Source organism: Hesperophylax consimilis, chromosome 15 (assembly GCF_061612785.1).
Source record: "Hesperophylax consimilis isolate HC1 chromosome 15, BYU_Hcon_1.0, whole genome shotgun sequence".
NCBI classification, from domain to species: domain Eukaryota; kingdom Metazoa; phylum Arthropoda; class Insecta; order Trichoptera; family Limnephilidae; genus Hesperophylax; species Hesperophylax consimilis.
This window is the reverse complement of record NC_142850.1, coordinates 19,295,733-19,315,673: the sequence shown is the minus strand read 5'-3', so window position 1 is coordinate 19,315,673 and position 19,941 is coordinate 19,295,733. Positions and strand designations below refer to the sequence as shown.

The 19,941-nt window shown below is 34.3% G+C and overlaps 1 protein-coding gene across 1 annotated transcript; it reads left to right on the top strand.

Annotated features, from left to right (window-relative positions):
• Positions 1-383: 383 nt before the first annotated feature.
• LOC149417440 (succinate--CoA ligase [ADP/GDP-forming] subunit alpha, mitochondrial-like) lies at positions 384-17,357 on the top strand. Its single transcript, XM_089640302.1, has 6 exons — positions 384-493; positions 1,465-1,559; positions 4,585-4,851; positions 10,842-11,036; positions 12,684-12,863; positions 16,090-17,357. The coding sequence occupies exons 1-6, from the start codon at positions 457-459 to the stop codon at positions 16,303-16,305; spliced, it is 990 nt and encodes a 329-aa protein (XP_089496428.1). The 5' UTR covers positions 384-456; the 3' UTR covers positions 16,306-17,357.
• The last annotated feature ends 2,584 nt before the right edge of the window (positions 17,358-19,941 follow it).

Here is a 19,941-nt window from a genome sequence, read left to right as displayed (position 1 = left end):
TTGAATCGTTACCTGAACGTAGCCTTGTTTGAAATAGACGCTATGCTACGTGATGTTTCAAAAGTTAGCTTGTGGTTTCTCCTCCAAAACTAACTAATATCTAGCCGAATCTTTCTTCCTTCCTTGAGGAAACATTAAAAAAATATTTGCGCAATAAATATTACAGTATTTGTTCATTTTATGACATTGTTCAACTTAGATTTATTACTTACCGACACCCATTCCAATTATTTCCACTAAAAACAATAAAAGTTCAGTATTTCATTCATCAAAATAGAAAAATATTTACATTAATACTAATATTATCTTTGGCAATTTGGCAACAATATATCGAAGTAAACACTAATATTTTTTATCAAAAATATTACTGCACAGCCCTAGTTGATAATTTTCCTTGAACGAACTTGACTACTCGCTCTTGATTTGACGTAATTTTTGGGCAGATCAAATATAAAAATGGCTGCTGCCGCAAGGTTTTTCGGTCGCGCGCGGGGTAATTATTAAATTATATAATATTTAACATTATATTTAGTGAAGGGGGATTAAAAATAAGGGTTTACGTCGGTCAATATCCTGGCAGACCCTAAAACACGCCTTTTTCAGTTCGAATGAGTGTTCTTTATGGAAATGTTCTTGATTGTCAAAATCTGTTCTATTTCTTTTTTTAGTACTTTCGGCCACCTCTCGCTGATTAATTACATTTTATTTGTCTAGCAATCATGTGTTAAAATCATAAATATGTGTGATATCGATTTTGGATACTGATTTATGTCACTCTTGTCTAGGTCACGGTCCTTGTTACAAAAAGGTTATTATTAACTTCAATGTTACGACTTGTAGTTATTTGGCCGTGTATTTTGCAATAGCCTAAATAGTGATTGATCTCCAATATGATAGAAAGGGGAGCAAGCTTAGAACAATGTAGTTTGACGTTAGATGTACTTATAATTTTATACTTATCAATAATAATTATAAAGATGATGGCATTTTATCAAATCATGTTTATATGTTTCATAGTGGTCAAAGTTTAAGTTGAGATCTGAATGGAATATGAACAGATGATTAATGTCTATATACAAATCATATTCACATGTGTATTTCAACCTTAGTAGCTGTTAATAAAACTATTTCAATTTGAGTATTTAAATTACTACAGTAAAAAGTTATTCTTCAACATAAAAAAAAAATTGGGTAATTATTTACCTACGACTACCGTTTGAGAAAATTTTCCGTACATGTTAGGTTAGGTTGGATTAGGTAGAATTAAATCACAAACCAGTCTATACAAACCTAGCGTAGCCCACAAACTACTTGAAAACTGGGATATAACTCTAAAGGGGACGCGAGCAGGCGTTATTAAAGGGGCAACTTTTAGTAGTAGTAAAAACGGTAGTCGTAGGTAAATATTTACCAAAAATTGTTTAGCTTTTTGTTGTAATGTAAAAATGTTTTTTTTTTTTTCAGATGGACTCGTCCTCACAAATGTGCGGTTTAGCTCCCAGTATAACCAGAGTAGGAAAAACCTGAAACTCACTGCACAAACTAAAGTCATCTGTCAGGTATACATTTATATTTTTTACTCGGCGTTGAAGATAATTCCATCCAACGTCAACGCTGATATCGTTGGAAATTTTCAACTGTCGAAAATTACTGTTATTTCTAGTGATTTATTTATATTATTTTATTATAGCCTGATATTTAACCTTTTCCATAAGACTGTTTTTTGTGTGTTCTACTCATTTTGTAAAAATATAATGGCTAGTAAAGAAAAACAAAATAAGATAAGGTGATGGAATATAAAATATTTATGTAGGTACTTAAACCTTATATTTTTCATGATGATGTATACTGAATAAATATACTCCTTTACTAATACTAACTTTGATACAATTATTAATAAATGCTTTTTTAAATTTATTTGCATAATAGGTATGTGCACTTCGGAAGTAAAACAATAATTATTAATAAACTAAAACAGATATAATATATGCGCAACAAGCCCGTATCAAACTAAACATAAAAGAGATTGACACGTCACTAACCATGCACCAACCAATAGAAATAATAAATAATGAATTCCTTTAACGGGCTCCGGGATACCCAATAATAATTCTGTTATAACGTTGAAAGTTAAAACTGTTGATGACCGTTGAAAACATTAGGCGTTGGAAAATATAATAGCATTGATGAAAAATAATGGTGTTAAAACGGCTTTGCTAGATGCTTGTGCTACCTATCGGCCATTTCGAATAGAAATATCCCAAAAGATGTCTAGTAGGAAGGTACATAACCAAAAGACCATTCCAAATTATGCATAACGTTGTTCATCAAGTGTAAATTGTAAAACCATTTTATTTATTAGGCTGAATAGCACTAAAAATAATAAAAACATTTTATAAGCAATAATTATGAGCCTGAAACACATATAAATTGAAAAAATCTTCCGAGAAAAAATAAATGGCGCCAACGGGGATTGAACCCGCACCTTCTGATTGCCGGTCAGGTGCTCTGGACTACTGTGCTACATCGGTTTATTTTTAACTGCCAAATAATTCAGTAGATACTATATATGTATTATGTATTTCATTCAACAATTATTGCCAACAACCAACTTTATGTTGTAGAAAAGGTATTTAAATACTTAATTTATCACTAGGTGGCGTCGAGATATATTATATCTTCATTTAATGGCGAAATATTTTGACTTGTCAAATATTATAAATATTTATTAAAGGTAAACATGTTTACAAGACAAGGTTTTTATGCAAAGCACAGAATAAGAAGTTATAAGCTTTAATAAATATTTCAAAAAATATTAGGTACATAGCCGTTAGCTGGCCTTGAAAACAATAGTACCTATTGATAAATTCACGCTAAACGTTACGATAAATTTGATTGACGCTTGTCACTGCGTATCGGCCGTATTGAATAGGAAAATCAAAAAAAATATATGTTTGCCCCAATGCTGAAACAATAGGTAAATAGCCAGTTGAATCGTTGACTGCGTTGAATAATATTCGCGAGAAGGTATTATTTATTTATTTACAGTACAAAGTACAAGTACCTTTATACATTATATTCCAACAGTTGATGCAATCATCTGCTCAAAATCAGTTAAAACTAACACGACCATTAGAACCAGCACATATCCAATTGAGCGATTGGTGGCATATATTAGACATTTAACATATTATTTAATTAATATAATAATAATAATCATTTCTCAAAATATTAGTAAATGAAACCGTTTACTGCGGCTTAATGCCAATGAGTCCACCTAGATTTCAGAGTTTATCTCATATATTTAGATTCTATAAATTTGGCACATTATGGCAAGCGATCGCTCAAATCAATTTTGCAAACTTGGCATAATATGCCAAAAATCGCTTAAGGCGATGCACTACGTCGTGTAATATTTTGAATCGAGCCACTATCAATAACACACCTTACGTAGATGGCGATAAGGCTTAAATTCCCTCTTAACACCATCCACCTTTTTTGATTTATGCAAGAAAAAACATGGCCAAAAAGTGCCTTTTATTTTATATTGTGGATGTTCAGGCACAAATATTTAAATGTTTTTCGATCATTTTATAAATAAATTAATTTGCCACATTATACAATAAAACCATAAACGAAAATGGGTTCATAAGTAGGAAATTTTGAACTTTAAACAGTTTTCATAGGCCTTATACATTATTTTTTTCTGGGCTTATAAAAAGACTTATCTATATTTACTTACTTATATATATTTTGCGTTACTACGTAGTGCATAGCCTTAAGTGGATATTGTACCTATACTGTAAATTTATATTTGGAATGGTAACAAAAGTCAGGGACACCCGAGAAAGACATGGGCACTATCAAGAGAAGCAGATACTTGATTCGGGCCATGTCAAGAGTCGGAATAAGAGAAGAGTATGTATGAGACGATGTAAGTATGTGAATGATGCAAGGAGTGAGTGCTAAGACCGAGTTGTTTGACGGTCTGTCCTCTCTGCCTTCGTAGGGATTTCAATGAATTGTTGAAATTAGGGGCCACTTTCTTAGCTACGATTGGTTGAGAGATGGGGTTATTGAAATAGAGCATCCTATAATTAGATACACAATTGAAATTAAATTCACAGTGTCAGATTTTAAGAAAAGATTACCGCATTCCAAGGATTTCCTAGCCTTTGCAACACTGACCTTTTCAATGCAATCTGTCCCATCATGTGAAACAGTATATTCATGGATTGTAGAAAAACTTCATGGTTCACATATAGTTATTGATGATTATTTATGTATGTGGTATATGGACAAAATAGAGCATGAACAAACAATAGGTTTGTTTATTTGTTCTTTTTCTTCATTGTTTTTTTTTTTTATTAGGTATCGTCGTCTTGGGCTCCTTGACAAGTCGGCACGCATTTGCCTCAGTATGTGTTAAATAAAGTTATTAAACTGTGAGAAATAGTTAGGGTGTAGGCGAATTCTCCAATTAACGTTTTTTTACTGTCTTGTTTATTACTGTCTGTATCTGTGTTTTCTCCAATTAAAAAAAAAACAAAAATTTAAAAAGTAATGACTCATTGTTTGTTCCAGGGTTTCACCGGCAAGCAAGCCACGTTCCACATGAAGCAGGCCATCGAGTACGGCACCACAGTAGTGGGTGGCGTGTCTCCCGGCAAGGGCGGCAAGACCCACCTGGAGCGGCCCGTATTCAACTCGGTGGTAGAGGCAAAGAACGCCACGGGCGCCGAGGCCTCCGTTATCTATGTGCCGCCACCCGGTGCTGCCGCTGCCATCATTGAGGCCATCGATGCCCAGATTCCGCTCATCGTGTGCATCACGGAGGGCATCCCACAACATGTCAGTATTTTATTGTATATTTTGGATATGAATTACAGAAAATTTTTATATACCGAGTTAAATTGCTTAATCTTCTATCTATCTATATAAAAAAAATTGAAATGTTTGTTTGTTCAAAATCTTAAATCTCCAAAAGTTATTCAACAATTGCTTTGAAATTTTGACATAACGTTACATTGGAATATGCGTGTGTTTTTATATACGTATATTAAATAGATGTCCCATGTGACAGGTAAAAAAATGTTTTTTTTTTTAAAAACAACACCATCTGTTGAACGTCAAAGCAATACGCACTATTTTTTCTCTTTCTGCACCCACTGCACAGATAGACCGTGCCGCAGCAACGCGAAATCGTCACCGAACGCAGATCGTCACCGGTAACCGTTCTACTATCATCCGCTGGAGGTCAAAATCAGAATCGCTTGCGCTAATAACACTGTAGATTCTACTTTTTGTTTCACGAATGTAGCTCCTCTGACTGTCTAGATAAGTTTTTATCAGTCCATTTCAAAATTGATTTTCGTCCAACGGTGTTCAAAAATGAAAATATTTGAATTATGAAGAAGTGTCACTGTCATTATTTCTTGGAATCAATTATTGATTATTTTTTCCTGTAAGGTTTATGTAGAAATAATAAAACCAGTTTATATATTTGTACTAGCTGATGTGCACCCGGCGTTGTTCGGGATTATTAAGGGTTCGGAATTAAGTTTTGAGGTTTTGAATTCTTGTATCTGAAAACTGGATGCATTTTTAAGACAGAAATAATATTATTGTAAAGACTTGAAAAAGTTATCTTTTTCAAGTATTTGTTTCACTTGATCGTGCCATGTTTTCGTCGGACATCCTCGACTTCTTCTACATTCACATACACATCATACATTCTCCTTACACACCTTTCTTCATCACGTAAACCTCATTTTACCACAAATAATTTGTGATTCATGTCTTCCTCGGGCCTCCCCGACTTTTTCTACCATTCACTTTTTAATCAATCAATTGTTATTTAGTTTTATTTAGCTCACCCTTTAAATCACATAAACATGAAATGTATATGAATAGTTAGACTTATTTTCTAGTAAACAGAAAACAATTGCAAAAAAATAAAAATCATTGTTTTTATTCCATTTTATTTTGTATTGTATTTAAAAAGTTTTTTTTTATTTATTTTTTATTCTTTATATTGGCTTTCACCCATTAAGAGTGATCTTGGCCATACATTACAACATTATTCTTATTAATAAATACAACAAATTACAGGATAAAATTGATTACATAACATAACATAACTTAACATAAATAAACCAAACATAACATAAACATAACACAACATAAACATAACATAAACATAACATAACATAAACATAACATAACATAAACATAACATAACATAAACATAACATAACATACTAAACATAAATGGTACAGAGCTGGTAACAGTAGATTATCACAAAATTATAAAAATAGGAACCTGTGTACAATATAAGTGGGCGCTTTTCGTTATTTAACCAAAGAATTTTTTCTAAAATTAGGAGCGTTTTTTTTTTTAAACAGAATTATGAAATTGGCAATCTTATAAACAAACACAGCATATGGGAGTAAACAAATGTGGTTATAAAACATAAAGATAAACATAACACAAACATACCATGAACATAACAGTTAATAATGACAGTAAAATTAGTTTTTCAATGCATATTTCCAACAATGACAAATTTATGAGCTTTCTAAGTGAACTTGGATAAAATATATACAATTCATAATTCGAATGGCAGTGCTACTGCGTCAGTCATTCATTGTATGTACCATGACATCACACTCTTATGGATTCAAATGGCAGTGCTACTGCGTCAGTCATTCATTGTATGTACCATGACATCACACTCTTATGGATTCAAATGGCAGTGCTACTGCGTCAGTCATTCATTGTATGTACCATGACATCACACTCTTATGGATTCAAATGGCAGTGCTACTGCGTCAGTCATTCATTGTATGTACCGTGACATCACACTCTTATGGATTCAAATGGCAGTGCTACTGCGTCAGTCATTCATTGTATGTACCATGACATCACACTCTTATGGATTCAAATGGCAGTGCTACTGCGTCAGTCATTCATTGTATGTACCATGACATCACACTCTTATGGATTCAAATGGCAGTGCTACTGCGTCAGTCATTCATTGTATGTACCGTGACATCACACTCTTATGGATTCAAATGGCAGTGCTACTGCGTCAGTCATTCATTGTATGTACCGTGACATCACACTCTTATGGATTCAAATGGCAGTGCTACTGCGTCAGTCATTCATTGTATGTACCATGACATCACACTCTTATGGATTCAAATGGCAGTGCTACTGCGTCAGTCATTCATTGTATGTACCATGACATCACACTCTTATGGATTCAAATGGCAGTGCTACTGCGTCAGTCATTCATTGTATGTACCATGACATCACACTCTTATGGATTCAAATGGCAGTGCTACTGCGTCAGTCATTCATTGTATGTACCATGACATCACACTCTTATGGATTCAAATGGCAGTGCTACTGCGTCAGTCATTCATTGTATGTACCATGACATCACACGCTTATGGATTCAAAAAGTTCTGTCCTCGTCACGCTCTAATTAATACAATACATTATTAAATAACATGGGATTTCACCATTTAGATGAAAATTCCAGAAATATTCTCCGTTTCTGGAATATTCCACAAATATAAATTCTTAGGAATTAACCAATCACTAGTTGTGGGCGTGGCAATTTTTCTTTCTGATGAAATTTATCAAACTTTATCAGATATCGAAATTTTTTCTTGAGCAGATACATAATACCTGGAATACAGCTCCATTATTTGGACCCCTTCTGAACAAAACCATATCTTAGAAATAGAAAAAGTACAAAAAAGGTTGAAAAATATTTTTTGGCAAACACTTTTTTAAGTTAATCTCTGGTACAATACACAATTCGCCTATGTTGAAAGAGGTAAACTTTTATGTCCCTAACAATTATACTCGAGGGAGATCCCATGCACTCTTATATGCTCCGAAAGCGAGGACTTCTGCCTATCAGAACGCGCCAATAAACAGAGCGACTCAACTGCTTAACGATTCTGCATTAGCCATTGACATTTTCAATGTCATATACAGACAATTCAGTAACTATCTTTTAACACATGTCACAAAATAGTAAAACTGCCTCTGTAAACTTTTTAATTTGTAATCTTCTCCATGATATTATATTGGTGTATAACCGTTTTATGGAGAACATGAAAAAATAAATAAATAATCATATTCATTGGCCTATTAGGAATCGAAAGGTCTTATGCAATTTGACGACACGTCAGTTTTCTTTGCAATTGGTATAGATCTCACTTCTAGGGACTTTCAGTTCACTGATTTCAACCTGCACCAACTGCATTTGTACGTCTCATTAAAAACTAAGGAACAGTGAGCCGAGGCATTATGAACTTTCCTGATGTTCAGAATCCCACAAAATCTGTCAAATTCAAAACTGTTTTGTGATTTCATATTTTTAAACTAGAAATGAAAAAGCATTTACAAAAAATATCATCTATAAAGCAGAAAGTCTTTGTGCTAAAGCAGCCAATCATGAGTCATGAGATTTGTAAACCATATCACAATTATTTTCTGTCATTTTCACGGAACTTTGAATTATTCATCACTGTGTACGTATATAATATTTTAATGTATGTGTACAAGATTACTTACATAGATTGAAATGCATACTTCAGTCAACCAGTTTCAGTTGTTCCCAACCTTCGCTAGGTCAGTATAATTATATAGTTTTATTATTTATGTGTTATAATATCCTGATGAAGGTTGGGAACAACTGCAACTAGTTGACTGAAGAATGCGTATAAATTTATGTAATTATTCATTTAACTATAATCTAACGATAATCATTGAGAGAGACATTGTATTGTTTATTCCATATTTTTCAATTATTTGCTATTGTAAAAAAACTTTTATACGTACTATAAAAGGAGAAGAGGATAAATAATGAAATTGAGTTTTGACTATGCAAGGTGAAGGACATAGGGTCAGAATTTCTGTTGTATTTTAAGCTCGGTTTGAGAGATATTTACGTTCATCAAGTTGCTCTCTGGTATGGCCCGGTATATCAGTTATTCCATGTCCTCGCTATGTGTGCTGCAGAATAGTTCCCTTTTTAGACACCGACGTAAGTAAATACGTACTCCAATCTCACCGAAATATACGTAAAATGCATAATTTTATCAGCATGGACTGTTACATTCATCAAGTGATGGAGGGTCTGCATGTTATTGATTGATAATCAATCTAAAATAGACAAATAGTCTGGTAAGGTATTATACGACGAATTTTTCAACATCAGGACAATGTTTTCAGCAGATTGTTTGTCATAATTTAATTAATAGGGCATTGATCACAGCAAAACAAATCCTATTTAGTATCCTCACGTATGGCACCATGCTGATTGAAGTGGGGAATTTATCAAAAAATCAACTCATAAATTACCCTGCCTAAAACATTTCACATTTTGAAAGCTCTCAATCTCCCGATGACGTAAGAGCATAGATATACCACTCACGCAACATAGAAAATCAAGTACTTTCTTCTAATCAAATCATAGACAATATGTGTAATATTGTTATTATCTAGGCTTCCGACCTATATATGGATTATAGGCTTTCGACCTACATATATTATACTATATATGGATGTGCTAAGCTGCACATTCCATCCAAGCCAAGCTTAAAATCAACCGGTATATCGGGCTATGATATGATTAATTTTTTTCAAAAACACAAGGTGTCTTAGGTCGAGTGTACTCATTTCGTTAGAACTTATTTTAAATTTGATATTGTGTTGCGGTTTGGATACAACTTCATTTGTTTCCCAGCCATGTTATTGTGTATTATGTAAATAATGTCTGTTTGCGGTATCGTCAAATAAGTTTAAACGAAGATTATTGTTCAGAAATATTATTACTGCAGTTCTGCGAACCAACTTATGACTTCGTATAATGTTGATTATTCCAATTTGACGACTCTGGTGGAATAAAAAGGTACTGTCAAACATGGCTTGAACATCTTGACAGAATTGACCGGACGCAAAGAAATTGTATGACAGATGAAATGCAAAGTGGTCGAGTTGAAACAGGACTTCGTTACGCTAAGTCAAATGGTTAATTCCTGATACTCAATTTTGACCCTTTTATGCCTAAATTGATACATATTTTGCAATCCAAAATTCTCATTATCATTCTCTCTCTTGGTTGGTCATTAACATTCCAAAATTCATCAAAAATACATAATTCTTATTCAAAAATATGTAATTCTTATTTTCAGTAAATGTAGTGAATTTATGTCACCGTTCTTGAAATATTTGGTGTTGTAATGGTCAGCATAGTTGCCTCCCAAGCAGTCGGTCAGGGTTCGTTCCTCGATCATAATGATTTTTTTTGTTTTTACTTTAGTAGCTAGTCTCTAGTAATATAAAACTTTGCATTGTAAAAACATCACAAAATAAATTCCTCTTTTTTCATTGTTTTCAAGTTCAAAATTAGAACCAATGTGTATTGCCAATAATCAGATACTTACTAAAAATATTGGTATTTATAGGTCTCTTCGTTTTAGTTGACTTCATCACGGTACTCACACAGATGCATAACTTACATACAGCGTGTTACAAAAAAAATTATTGTTTCACAATAATTCAGAGTAGGAAGCCAAAGCGTATTGAAGTCGGTTACATAAAACTTATTTTAGAATCCCAAATATTGTTCTATTTCATTATTATTAAAAATTATTAGATATTAATGTTAAAGTTACCTATATGTACTCACTATTCCCACTAACAGAGTACCTTTTTCAGTATTGCCAGTAACTGAATACTTAAATATTGGTACCTACTCACCTAATCCCACTAAAAAGGTACCCTTTTTATGTTAAAATATGATAATTTGTTTGTGCAGGACATGGTTCGGGTCAAGCACAAGCTGCTCAGGCAGAGCGCCTCCCGTCTCATCGGTCCCAACTGCCCTGGCATCATCGCCCCCGAGCAGTGCAAGATCGGCATCATGCCCGGACACATCCACAAGAGGGGTTGCGTGGGGGTCGTGTCCCGCTCAGGGACCCTGACCTACGAGGCTGTGCAGCAGACCACTGAGGTAAAACTCCCCCCTCCCACGATTCATGACTTACCAATTAAACGTTAGTTTGAACGCAAGACTAAATAACCTAAACAGGTTACAATGGAACTCTCAGCGGCAGGGCAGGACTGTAGCACTCATTTACACATGCTACATTTTATACACGCATTACTCTGCTCATGTTCTTCGTTTTTCTTTTTCAGTTACTGTTTATCTCTGTTCTGATGTTTTTTAGCACCAATTTATTTATCTGAAATTGCAATTTTTAACAATATCTTATTGCTCCGAGGTCTTTTCAAATTTATTAATAATCTCTATTATTAAATACGTCTATTTGAATTTTAATTTCACTTTTGTTTTCGGTAATGAATGAATGAATGCAAATCTTAGAAGCGGAAATTAACCCCGCCACTTTCCGACATCTGATTGAGCTGAAACACGGCATGTAGACTCGTTGTCGATGACAATGCATTCTATCAACTGTTGGTGCAATTACGTACACACATACACAATTATCTGAAATCGGATGACATTGCAATAATTGTCAGTCCTACCCGATCGGCATTTGGCGAGATTGGTAGAGTTGTTGACTCCAGTTTCTGGGTAGGAATAGTAAAAAGTCAACCCAAAAAAAAAATTTAAGTTTTTAAAGGCATTTTAAAATAAATGTATTATAGTTGATTTTATCTAATACATATAATGTAAATAAAAATAATAAAGTTAGGCAATCATTTTTAGAACTGCATTGAAAAATGTATGCACTATACTTATCTTCAATTTTCTATAAATTAAAATTTTTATTCAGTTCAATCTTTTAATGACTAAATACAGAACATGTTTATTTTCTTGATTAGCTCGTTTGCTGCCATCGGTTCCGATCGGTACCGTTCGGGTTTAGTTAAAAAAAATTTGAAAGCACCAATTATTTTATACTACATGCCTTTATTAACCTTCCAGCGGGCGCGCTGTCGTAAAATTAACGACAGACGCGCACTATGGCTTCCCCCACTCTTACCACTTAGTCGTAAGCATCGAGCTTCGAGCTATGCTAGAGTCAAATCAAATGTCAAACATTTACTGCAAGATATAAATGCTTCTCTCAAAGTGAATTACGGTCGGACAGTTGAACCGATAACAGAAGAAGAAAACAGAAGCTTTCCAAAACGCGGTGTTTGTCGGTTATGTGCTCTGGATAAGAAAAGATCCTCAGCATCAATGAAGTGTTGCCGTTGCCAGTCCTTTACATGCAAGAACCATTCTTCAGTTGAGGTGGTTTGTAACAATTGTAAGGATGAGAATATTGATTCTGACTAAATAGGTCGATAGAATATTTTGTTTTGAAATATTAACATGTTTATAGTGTTGCTTCGTTTTTTTTTAAGAAAGTCAAATAATTTTTTTTTTTAAGTACTGCCTATTATCATTTTTCATAACCTTAAAGAAATTCCCTAACATTTATATAAAGAAAACATCACTTACATGGAGAAAACTCGATGACGTAAAATTTACAACAAGCGCCCGCTCAATGGAAATTTCTCAACGCGCCCACTGGAGGGTTAAGAAACCAACAGCAGAGAACAATTTCATTGCAAATTTATTTATTTTCTTGGTTTTGTCTTTTTAAAATTTTTACCTCAAACCAAACATTTTTTTTTTTTGTATCAGGTCGGTCTTGGCCAGACCCTCTGCATTGGTATTGGTGGAGATCCCTTCAACGGAACCGACTTCATCGACTGCCTGGAAGTGTTCCTGCAGGACCCGGAGACAAAGGGAATCATCTTCATCGGCGAGATCGGAGGAGTGGCCGAGGAGCAGGCCGCAGAGTACCTCATCGCCAACAACTCGGTCAGTATTTTAGTCACCTCATGGTCGCAGTTTAGGCTTATATCATTGAGGCAAAACAATCTAACATTATATTGTAGATGTTGTAACAGTGATGTGTGGTTGTTTTCTTCTATAATTAAATTTGGAAGCATGTAAAACTTGCTATGTGCAAAGGCCACAGGCTAATATAGTATTTACCACCAGCTCATAGAGTTTAATATTGCCTAAAGTTTTGCAACAATATTACAAATGGTAAAGGAATTTGACAGAGCTTCTGGGAACGGCCATCTCTAAAAACCGACTGGAATGCTTGTATTGTATTGAGTATTGAGGGTCATTAAAAGACAACACTGCACATCTCTGTTTTTAACTTGCAAGGCTTGCTTGAGGCTAAATGTAAAGCAAATTGTACAACTTATATTATTTTAGACGTTGATTTTACCATTTATGATCAGTAGTAACAATGTTTACGTACAATAAACAGTATTCTAAATTATTATGAGACGTAATTTATCATTAAAACTTGCATTTGGTGTCCCTAAAGCCGGAATATTATAGTTTTGACTATTGCCGTCTCTTACATTTTTGCAAGGGAGAGAAAGAAAAATTCCTAATTATTGACCAATATACAAATAAAGACTTCTAGCACTGAAAAGCCTCGAGCCGCCACTGCTTTTGACACAAAAATGCTTACAATTTGATAGTTTTGCAAACAAATAATATGGTTTATACAACAACCTTTTGAATTTTGTGCGACATACATACTAAAGTTTCTGCTAGGCTATTAATGTTTCATAATTGCCAGTTTAACTAGGCTCTCTGATTGTCAGGGCGTATTGTTGATGCCATACCCGTTTTAATAGTGTAATATGACCTCCCAGTTTAAATGTAGCAACGCACGTGCTAACGCTTATCCCAGCTGGGAAAGCGTACAAAGAAGAAATTATTTCTACTATAGAAATATTTCATTCAACGGTTTTTGAAATTGATTTAGTTTTCAAGGGAGGCTTATTTTATTTCTATTCACTTTAAGCGGGCCACAAACAGCTGCGCATAAAATCTAAGACTGGCATCCCCAATCGGGGTTTGCTGAAGGTAGTGGGGAGAGGAAGGAAATGACACAGCTGCTGTGGCCCGCCTTACACAAAGCCTAATAATATAAAAGCTTATATGACTAGTAGATTTATGTAATAAAGTAAAAGTACGTGCACACACACACAATTAGCTTAAGGAACTAGGTATGTAGTCCTTTGAACACAGTGATATTTTTTTAATGGATAGTGAACCACATTGGTTTGAAGGCTTCACAAAACTTATTGTTTTATTTTTATGGACTGACAAAATTATAATTTCAGCTGTTCCGAACTGAACTATGCCGAATTCTCGGGAGAACTGTGTGTTTTGACTTGCCAAATCTAATGTAGTTCATAAATTAGCATTTTCAATATAATAATTAGATTTGGAATTTTAATAACACAAGTAGTTAATACGAGTGTATATTTAAAAGTTTGTTTGAGTCGAGTTGACATGGTTGGGTTCCGAACAGTCTGGTTGTGGTGAAAATTAAGTTTGGTGGTGGTTCTTTATGATGTTTTTACTACTTGTTCCTCAGAGTCGCAAGGTTAGTCCGACGCCAGTAGAGCCTCAGGTTTACAATACATAATGGTTGGGAAAGGTTTTTATTAAGCAGTTATTCGCTACTCTTGGTTCATGCATCGAACGCCTCGTCTGACATCTGTCATCCATTTATTATTACTTCTATCATACTAAGTACACAGTCTGCTTGCTTACCAATTGTTTTCCGATTGCATAGATAATTTTTCCAATTGACAAGATTCATTTCAACCGCTAAAAATTTATGTCGTAATTCGAAACACTGATTTACAATTTAAATTACTCTCACGATTGATTAGTGAGTTGACAATAATTGCGTCGGATCCTCTGCCGTTGCACACGTAACATTTTCCACTCACAATTATGTTATTCAAATATTTTTATAATTATTTAGGACTATAAAATAATGGACATATGACTGTTGGAATTCAAACAACACTGGATGATGTCCTTTATTGGGAAAGAGAAACAAAAGTCACTCCAAGACGGGATGTGCTGACAGTTTAAAGAAAAGTGCCGTCTTTGAATGGTTGAGAGTCGCCAAATCTGTAGATATTCAGAGAGGTATATATCCAAAGCTGGACACCAGAAGGCTGATATTAAAGATTAACAATTTTACAATCCAGACATTTTAAGGTTAATTATTGCAGAACGAACATTGTGGGAAATATATCTTTTCAATCTTTAAGCTTTCCGCAAGTGATTTGTGTATTTAGTTAAACAGTCATCTGTTCTGTTCATAAAAGGTTAATCATTTGCAGATTTGTGGTTCACAGTAATTTTAGAATTAGATACTTGTTAGCCATTGTACACTTTTGTACAATAGTTAAAATAGTAACCGGCAATCTGAAAATGGTTAAATGAATGCTCTTCTACCATCTTATGTAGTGTTGTCACATAGTGCAGTCTCCATTGGTATCATTTTGCTTTATCTATTCTCATCTGGTTTTCTTGTTTGGTATCAGTGACATTATCCACCGCTTTTGCAACAGTTTTTTTAGTGTGGATTTTTGATCATTGATCTATTTTTATTTTTCGTTGTTCATGTATCTTGAATGTGTATCATTTACCTATGGATTTGTAAACATTCCATAATGTATAGTGATTCAAGGAATAAATACATGTAATATTTATAAATATTTAATTATGTCAACCTCGTAAAACAGCAACTAAACCTTCAGATATTTGTGTACAAAAAAAACTACAGATATGCACAAAGGGTTATAATTACGGAGTTCCAAAATGCTTTAGTTACTAATACCTTACAAAATTTGAGGTGTTTTACTGTTCATAATTAATAATGTTCCATTATATTATAACAAAAAAAAAAAACAAATTTCCAAATGTCAAACATATATTAATATTGTTAATTATTGTAGTGTCCATGTCATTTTGTGAATAGTAATATGTTTATAATTCGTTAAATAAGCAAGTAAAAAGAAATATTATTTCACCTTTTTGGAGATTTTAATTTGGAGAATTGCTTGACTGGTGTATTTATTTCTTCCTTGCTCATTTCAAATCTATTCATGTCTTTTCAACTTTCTGTCTGTCCGGCATGTTTCATGCATCAAATCACATTAGATTATTACTTTGCGTGGCAAGTTTTAACAAATCTGTTTTCAACATTCAGGGAATAAAAGCAAAGCCCGTGGTTTCATTCATCGCGGGGCTCTCGGCTCCCCCCGGCCGCAGGATGGGGCACGCAGGGGCCATCATCTCCGGAGGAAAGGGAGGAGCCCAGGACAAGATCGACGCCCTCAGGGCCGCCGGAGTCATTGTCACTCCATCCCCAGCCAAGATGGGACAGGAACTACTCAAGGAAATGAAGCGACTAGAGCTTGTCTAGACAAATATCATCATCCGCCTGACGTTTCCCATCATCAAATTGCTGTTAATTTATCTGCCGTACACAGAAACTAAGTGAAATCCACAAAATCTTTACAGCGTTTTACACTTTTTTTTTTTGATTTGTATTTATTCTTGTTAACTCTTTTAATGTTAGTTTTTATGTTATGTTATGTAAAGTGAGATTTTCTTGAATAAATACAAATCTATTAGAAGAATTTTAAAATCGTATTTGTTTTCTAATGGAAACTGCAATATAATACTAGAAATATATTTATCTGCTTAACTTGTGTGTGGTTTCTGGAGTAATGCTAAAATTTATTCTATAGTGTTTTCCTTGGGTGAAAAATTCTATTGAATCTATTTTTAAAAACCTTTAAGTTAAAAGCAAAAGAATATACTGTTGGAATGTTTGAAATGTTGGGTTGCTCGCTGAACGAGACTTGCAGGAGCAGTTTGACAGACGTATTCTGTCTGTGGCACGGTGCCAATTGAATGTCAACACACATCGACACTTCATTGTTTTGTAACTAAGTAAACAGTATACTCAATGCCAACACTGCCATGACATAATATATATTGATATTAATGAATTCAATAAATTGTGTCGTGCAAGTTTCAACAGTTTCACTTGGGCAGGTTACAAAGTTAACTGCTTGTATGCAGATGCAGTAGGGGATGGGATCACGAGGCTGTGGGGTTGGGAAGTCGGGAGAAGAAGAGTGAACTCGAAACACCGGAGTTCAGCTGTTATTATTAGCAAACAAGCCTTAAGACACGCGACTGATGCTAAAATAATATCAGTATTATTTTGGGCAAGGGCTGCATACCGGTAAGCAGCTGATAAACTAAGTTGGGTCATTTTGTCATTGTACGATTGTTATCTATTATAGTCCATCTTTGTATAGTGTAAAATATATTTATAAAAATAACCGTTAAAATGAATTTTATTTCATCTCACATAGGAATAAGTGGTACTGCTAGCAATCAGAAGGGAGTCTCAGTATATTTATCATTTTGTAAGATTTCATTAATAAAAATCGTGTTCCTAGATATTTTTTCTTGTTCTTACAACTTTTATTATTGCTAACTAAGGTTCTTATCCACAGGGGATACACAAGTATCTGATACTCGACGATTCAAGTACCATGGTGAATACTGCACACGATTCATATACAGGCACACATTTTATTTAATATCAAAGGTATAAATATACCATAAATAATAATTATTATTATTGCATGTCACAGTTAAATACAAAAATAAATAACGATTCCGACACATTGTAAACTCGTTGGCGGCGCCAGTCTACCGTCACCAACCGGGCGGGGTTGTTTCCACTCACGTCGTCAATCAATATAATATTTAGCAATGGCGACACATGTGTCAGACATTTTGTAACAATACGTATCAATGCTAGGAACAAAACAGTCCACAAAGAATGACAGGATATAAAAATGACAGCTACATCAACTGTATGGTTGTGAGTGAAGTTATGAAAGCATTTAGTTTTGACGTTTCAAGAAATCAACTATGATTAGTGGCGATTTCAGTAGCGATGTGTACGGACGAAAGTGAAGTAAGAATGCAAGGATCATGCTTCATTATCTACGTCCAAACTCCGAGAGGTGTGTGATGCGTGCACAAGACAAGTCCGAACAAGTATTGAGCATAACTGAAACATTAATGGAAATATCTGTATATATTATTACAGTCGCAAATGATTTTATACTCTTCATTTTGGTGGCCTAATTATTTATTCGCTAATTGGGAAATATGTGTACTCTGGATGAGACTATTCAAACATTTTTTATCATATTCCAGTTGTTTTAAAATTCTAAATTGAATGCACAATGTCTTTAGTGCTCCTTGTGCGTATACTTACAAGCTTTGTAGAATATGTATCATGAAGGTTGAAGCACATAATATAGGTAATCCAATATATTCACGATGAATTTGAAATTGTTGTTTTGTGCTGCTTTTCAGTACAATGATTGAAAGATTTATTTAACTCTTAAACCCTACCTGGGGTACTGGAGTACCCCTCTGGTGTTTAAAATATCAACAATTTTAACAATATTGCACTGTTGCAAAAATCGCTCTAGCTAATCTACTCTCGATAATGGGCGCGTAAGTACGTCAGTAAACCGTGACAGTCCGGCAAGTGCAGTTGCGTCCACAGGTGTTCCGGGGTACCCCAGTACCCCGTGGTAGGAATAGTGTTAGTTTTTCCTTCCAGTTATACTTGAATTACTGAAGTTGTTTTTCGACATCTCTCTGGTAAGTTTACACATTATTTATGATTTACTTTACTTTGTGATAATGTTTAGAGTACAGTGTTGATAGGGAGGGCCTGCGCCCAATAACGAGACATTCATGGACTAATAATGTGTTATGAATGTAATGAAAGTGTATGCAGTGTAATGAGGTGTCTGTATTGTTTTCATATATGGCATCCCAGACTCGAACCTGACGGTTCACGACTATACCCACAGCCAAGAAGTTACTGGAAAAAGGGATAAAATTAGTTGAAACTTTAAAGAAGAATAAACGAGAAATTCCTCCTGTTTTCTTGGACACTAAAAATCGAGAGAGATGCACATCAATGTTTGCCTACGACGGACCTCTCACACTTTTGTCGTATTGTCCTCTGAAGTCAGCTAAGAAAAAAGTTGTAATCATGTTGTCTACTATGCATGCCCTGACAAGGATAATGAAGTGTACCTTCCAGAAATAATACATTTCTATAGTAAAACCAAATGCGGGGTGTATGTGTTCGACCAACTTTGTAAGAAGTACTCGACGTCCAGGAAGACCAAAAGGTGGCCCATGTGTCTCTTCTACGGGTTGCTAAATGCCGTTGGTGTCAACTCTTAGGTCTTATTCAAGCTGTCAACTAACATTGATAAAGAGAAAATAACTAAGCTGCGTGAATTTCTTAAAAGTTTGTCAATTGCACTCATAAAGCCTCATATGAGAGCAAAATTACAATGGCCAAGTTTACCCCGGGATATCAGAGAAACTATACGTGCAGTCTTGAATATTCATAGTGAAGATCATAGACCGGTCCTTGATAATCCCAAATCTGGTCGCTGCTGTTTTTGTCCGCGCACAAAGGACACAAAATCTCGATCTGTCTGTAACACTTGTCGCCGCCATATTTGTGCTGACCATCAATACAAAATCTGTCCTTCATGCAACGACAAAAATGTCTATAAGTTTTTATTAATAAATTTTGTTGACTTTTCTTATTACTTTGCCATAATAAAAATAATATTTAAAAAAATATCAAACACTTTTATTTTATTAATTATTTTTTGGGCGGGGTACTTCAGTACCCCGTGGTAGGAATAATTACATTCCCAGAGTGGTAGGGTTTAAGAGTTAAAAATATTTTGTACCTACTTATAAAAAAATTGTTTGACCAATCATTCATCATATCCATGAAACAAACCATAAACAATTTTTTTTATTACTTGTAAAAGACAGAGATATAGGGGCCCCTGAGATGATTTTTTTTAACAAAAATGGCACTATAGAAATAATTCAATTATTATTACGACGAACAGGAAATAAATTCTCCGCTGTTACTATTGTAAAATTTTTTTTAGCGACGGCAAGAAAAACAATTGCATTT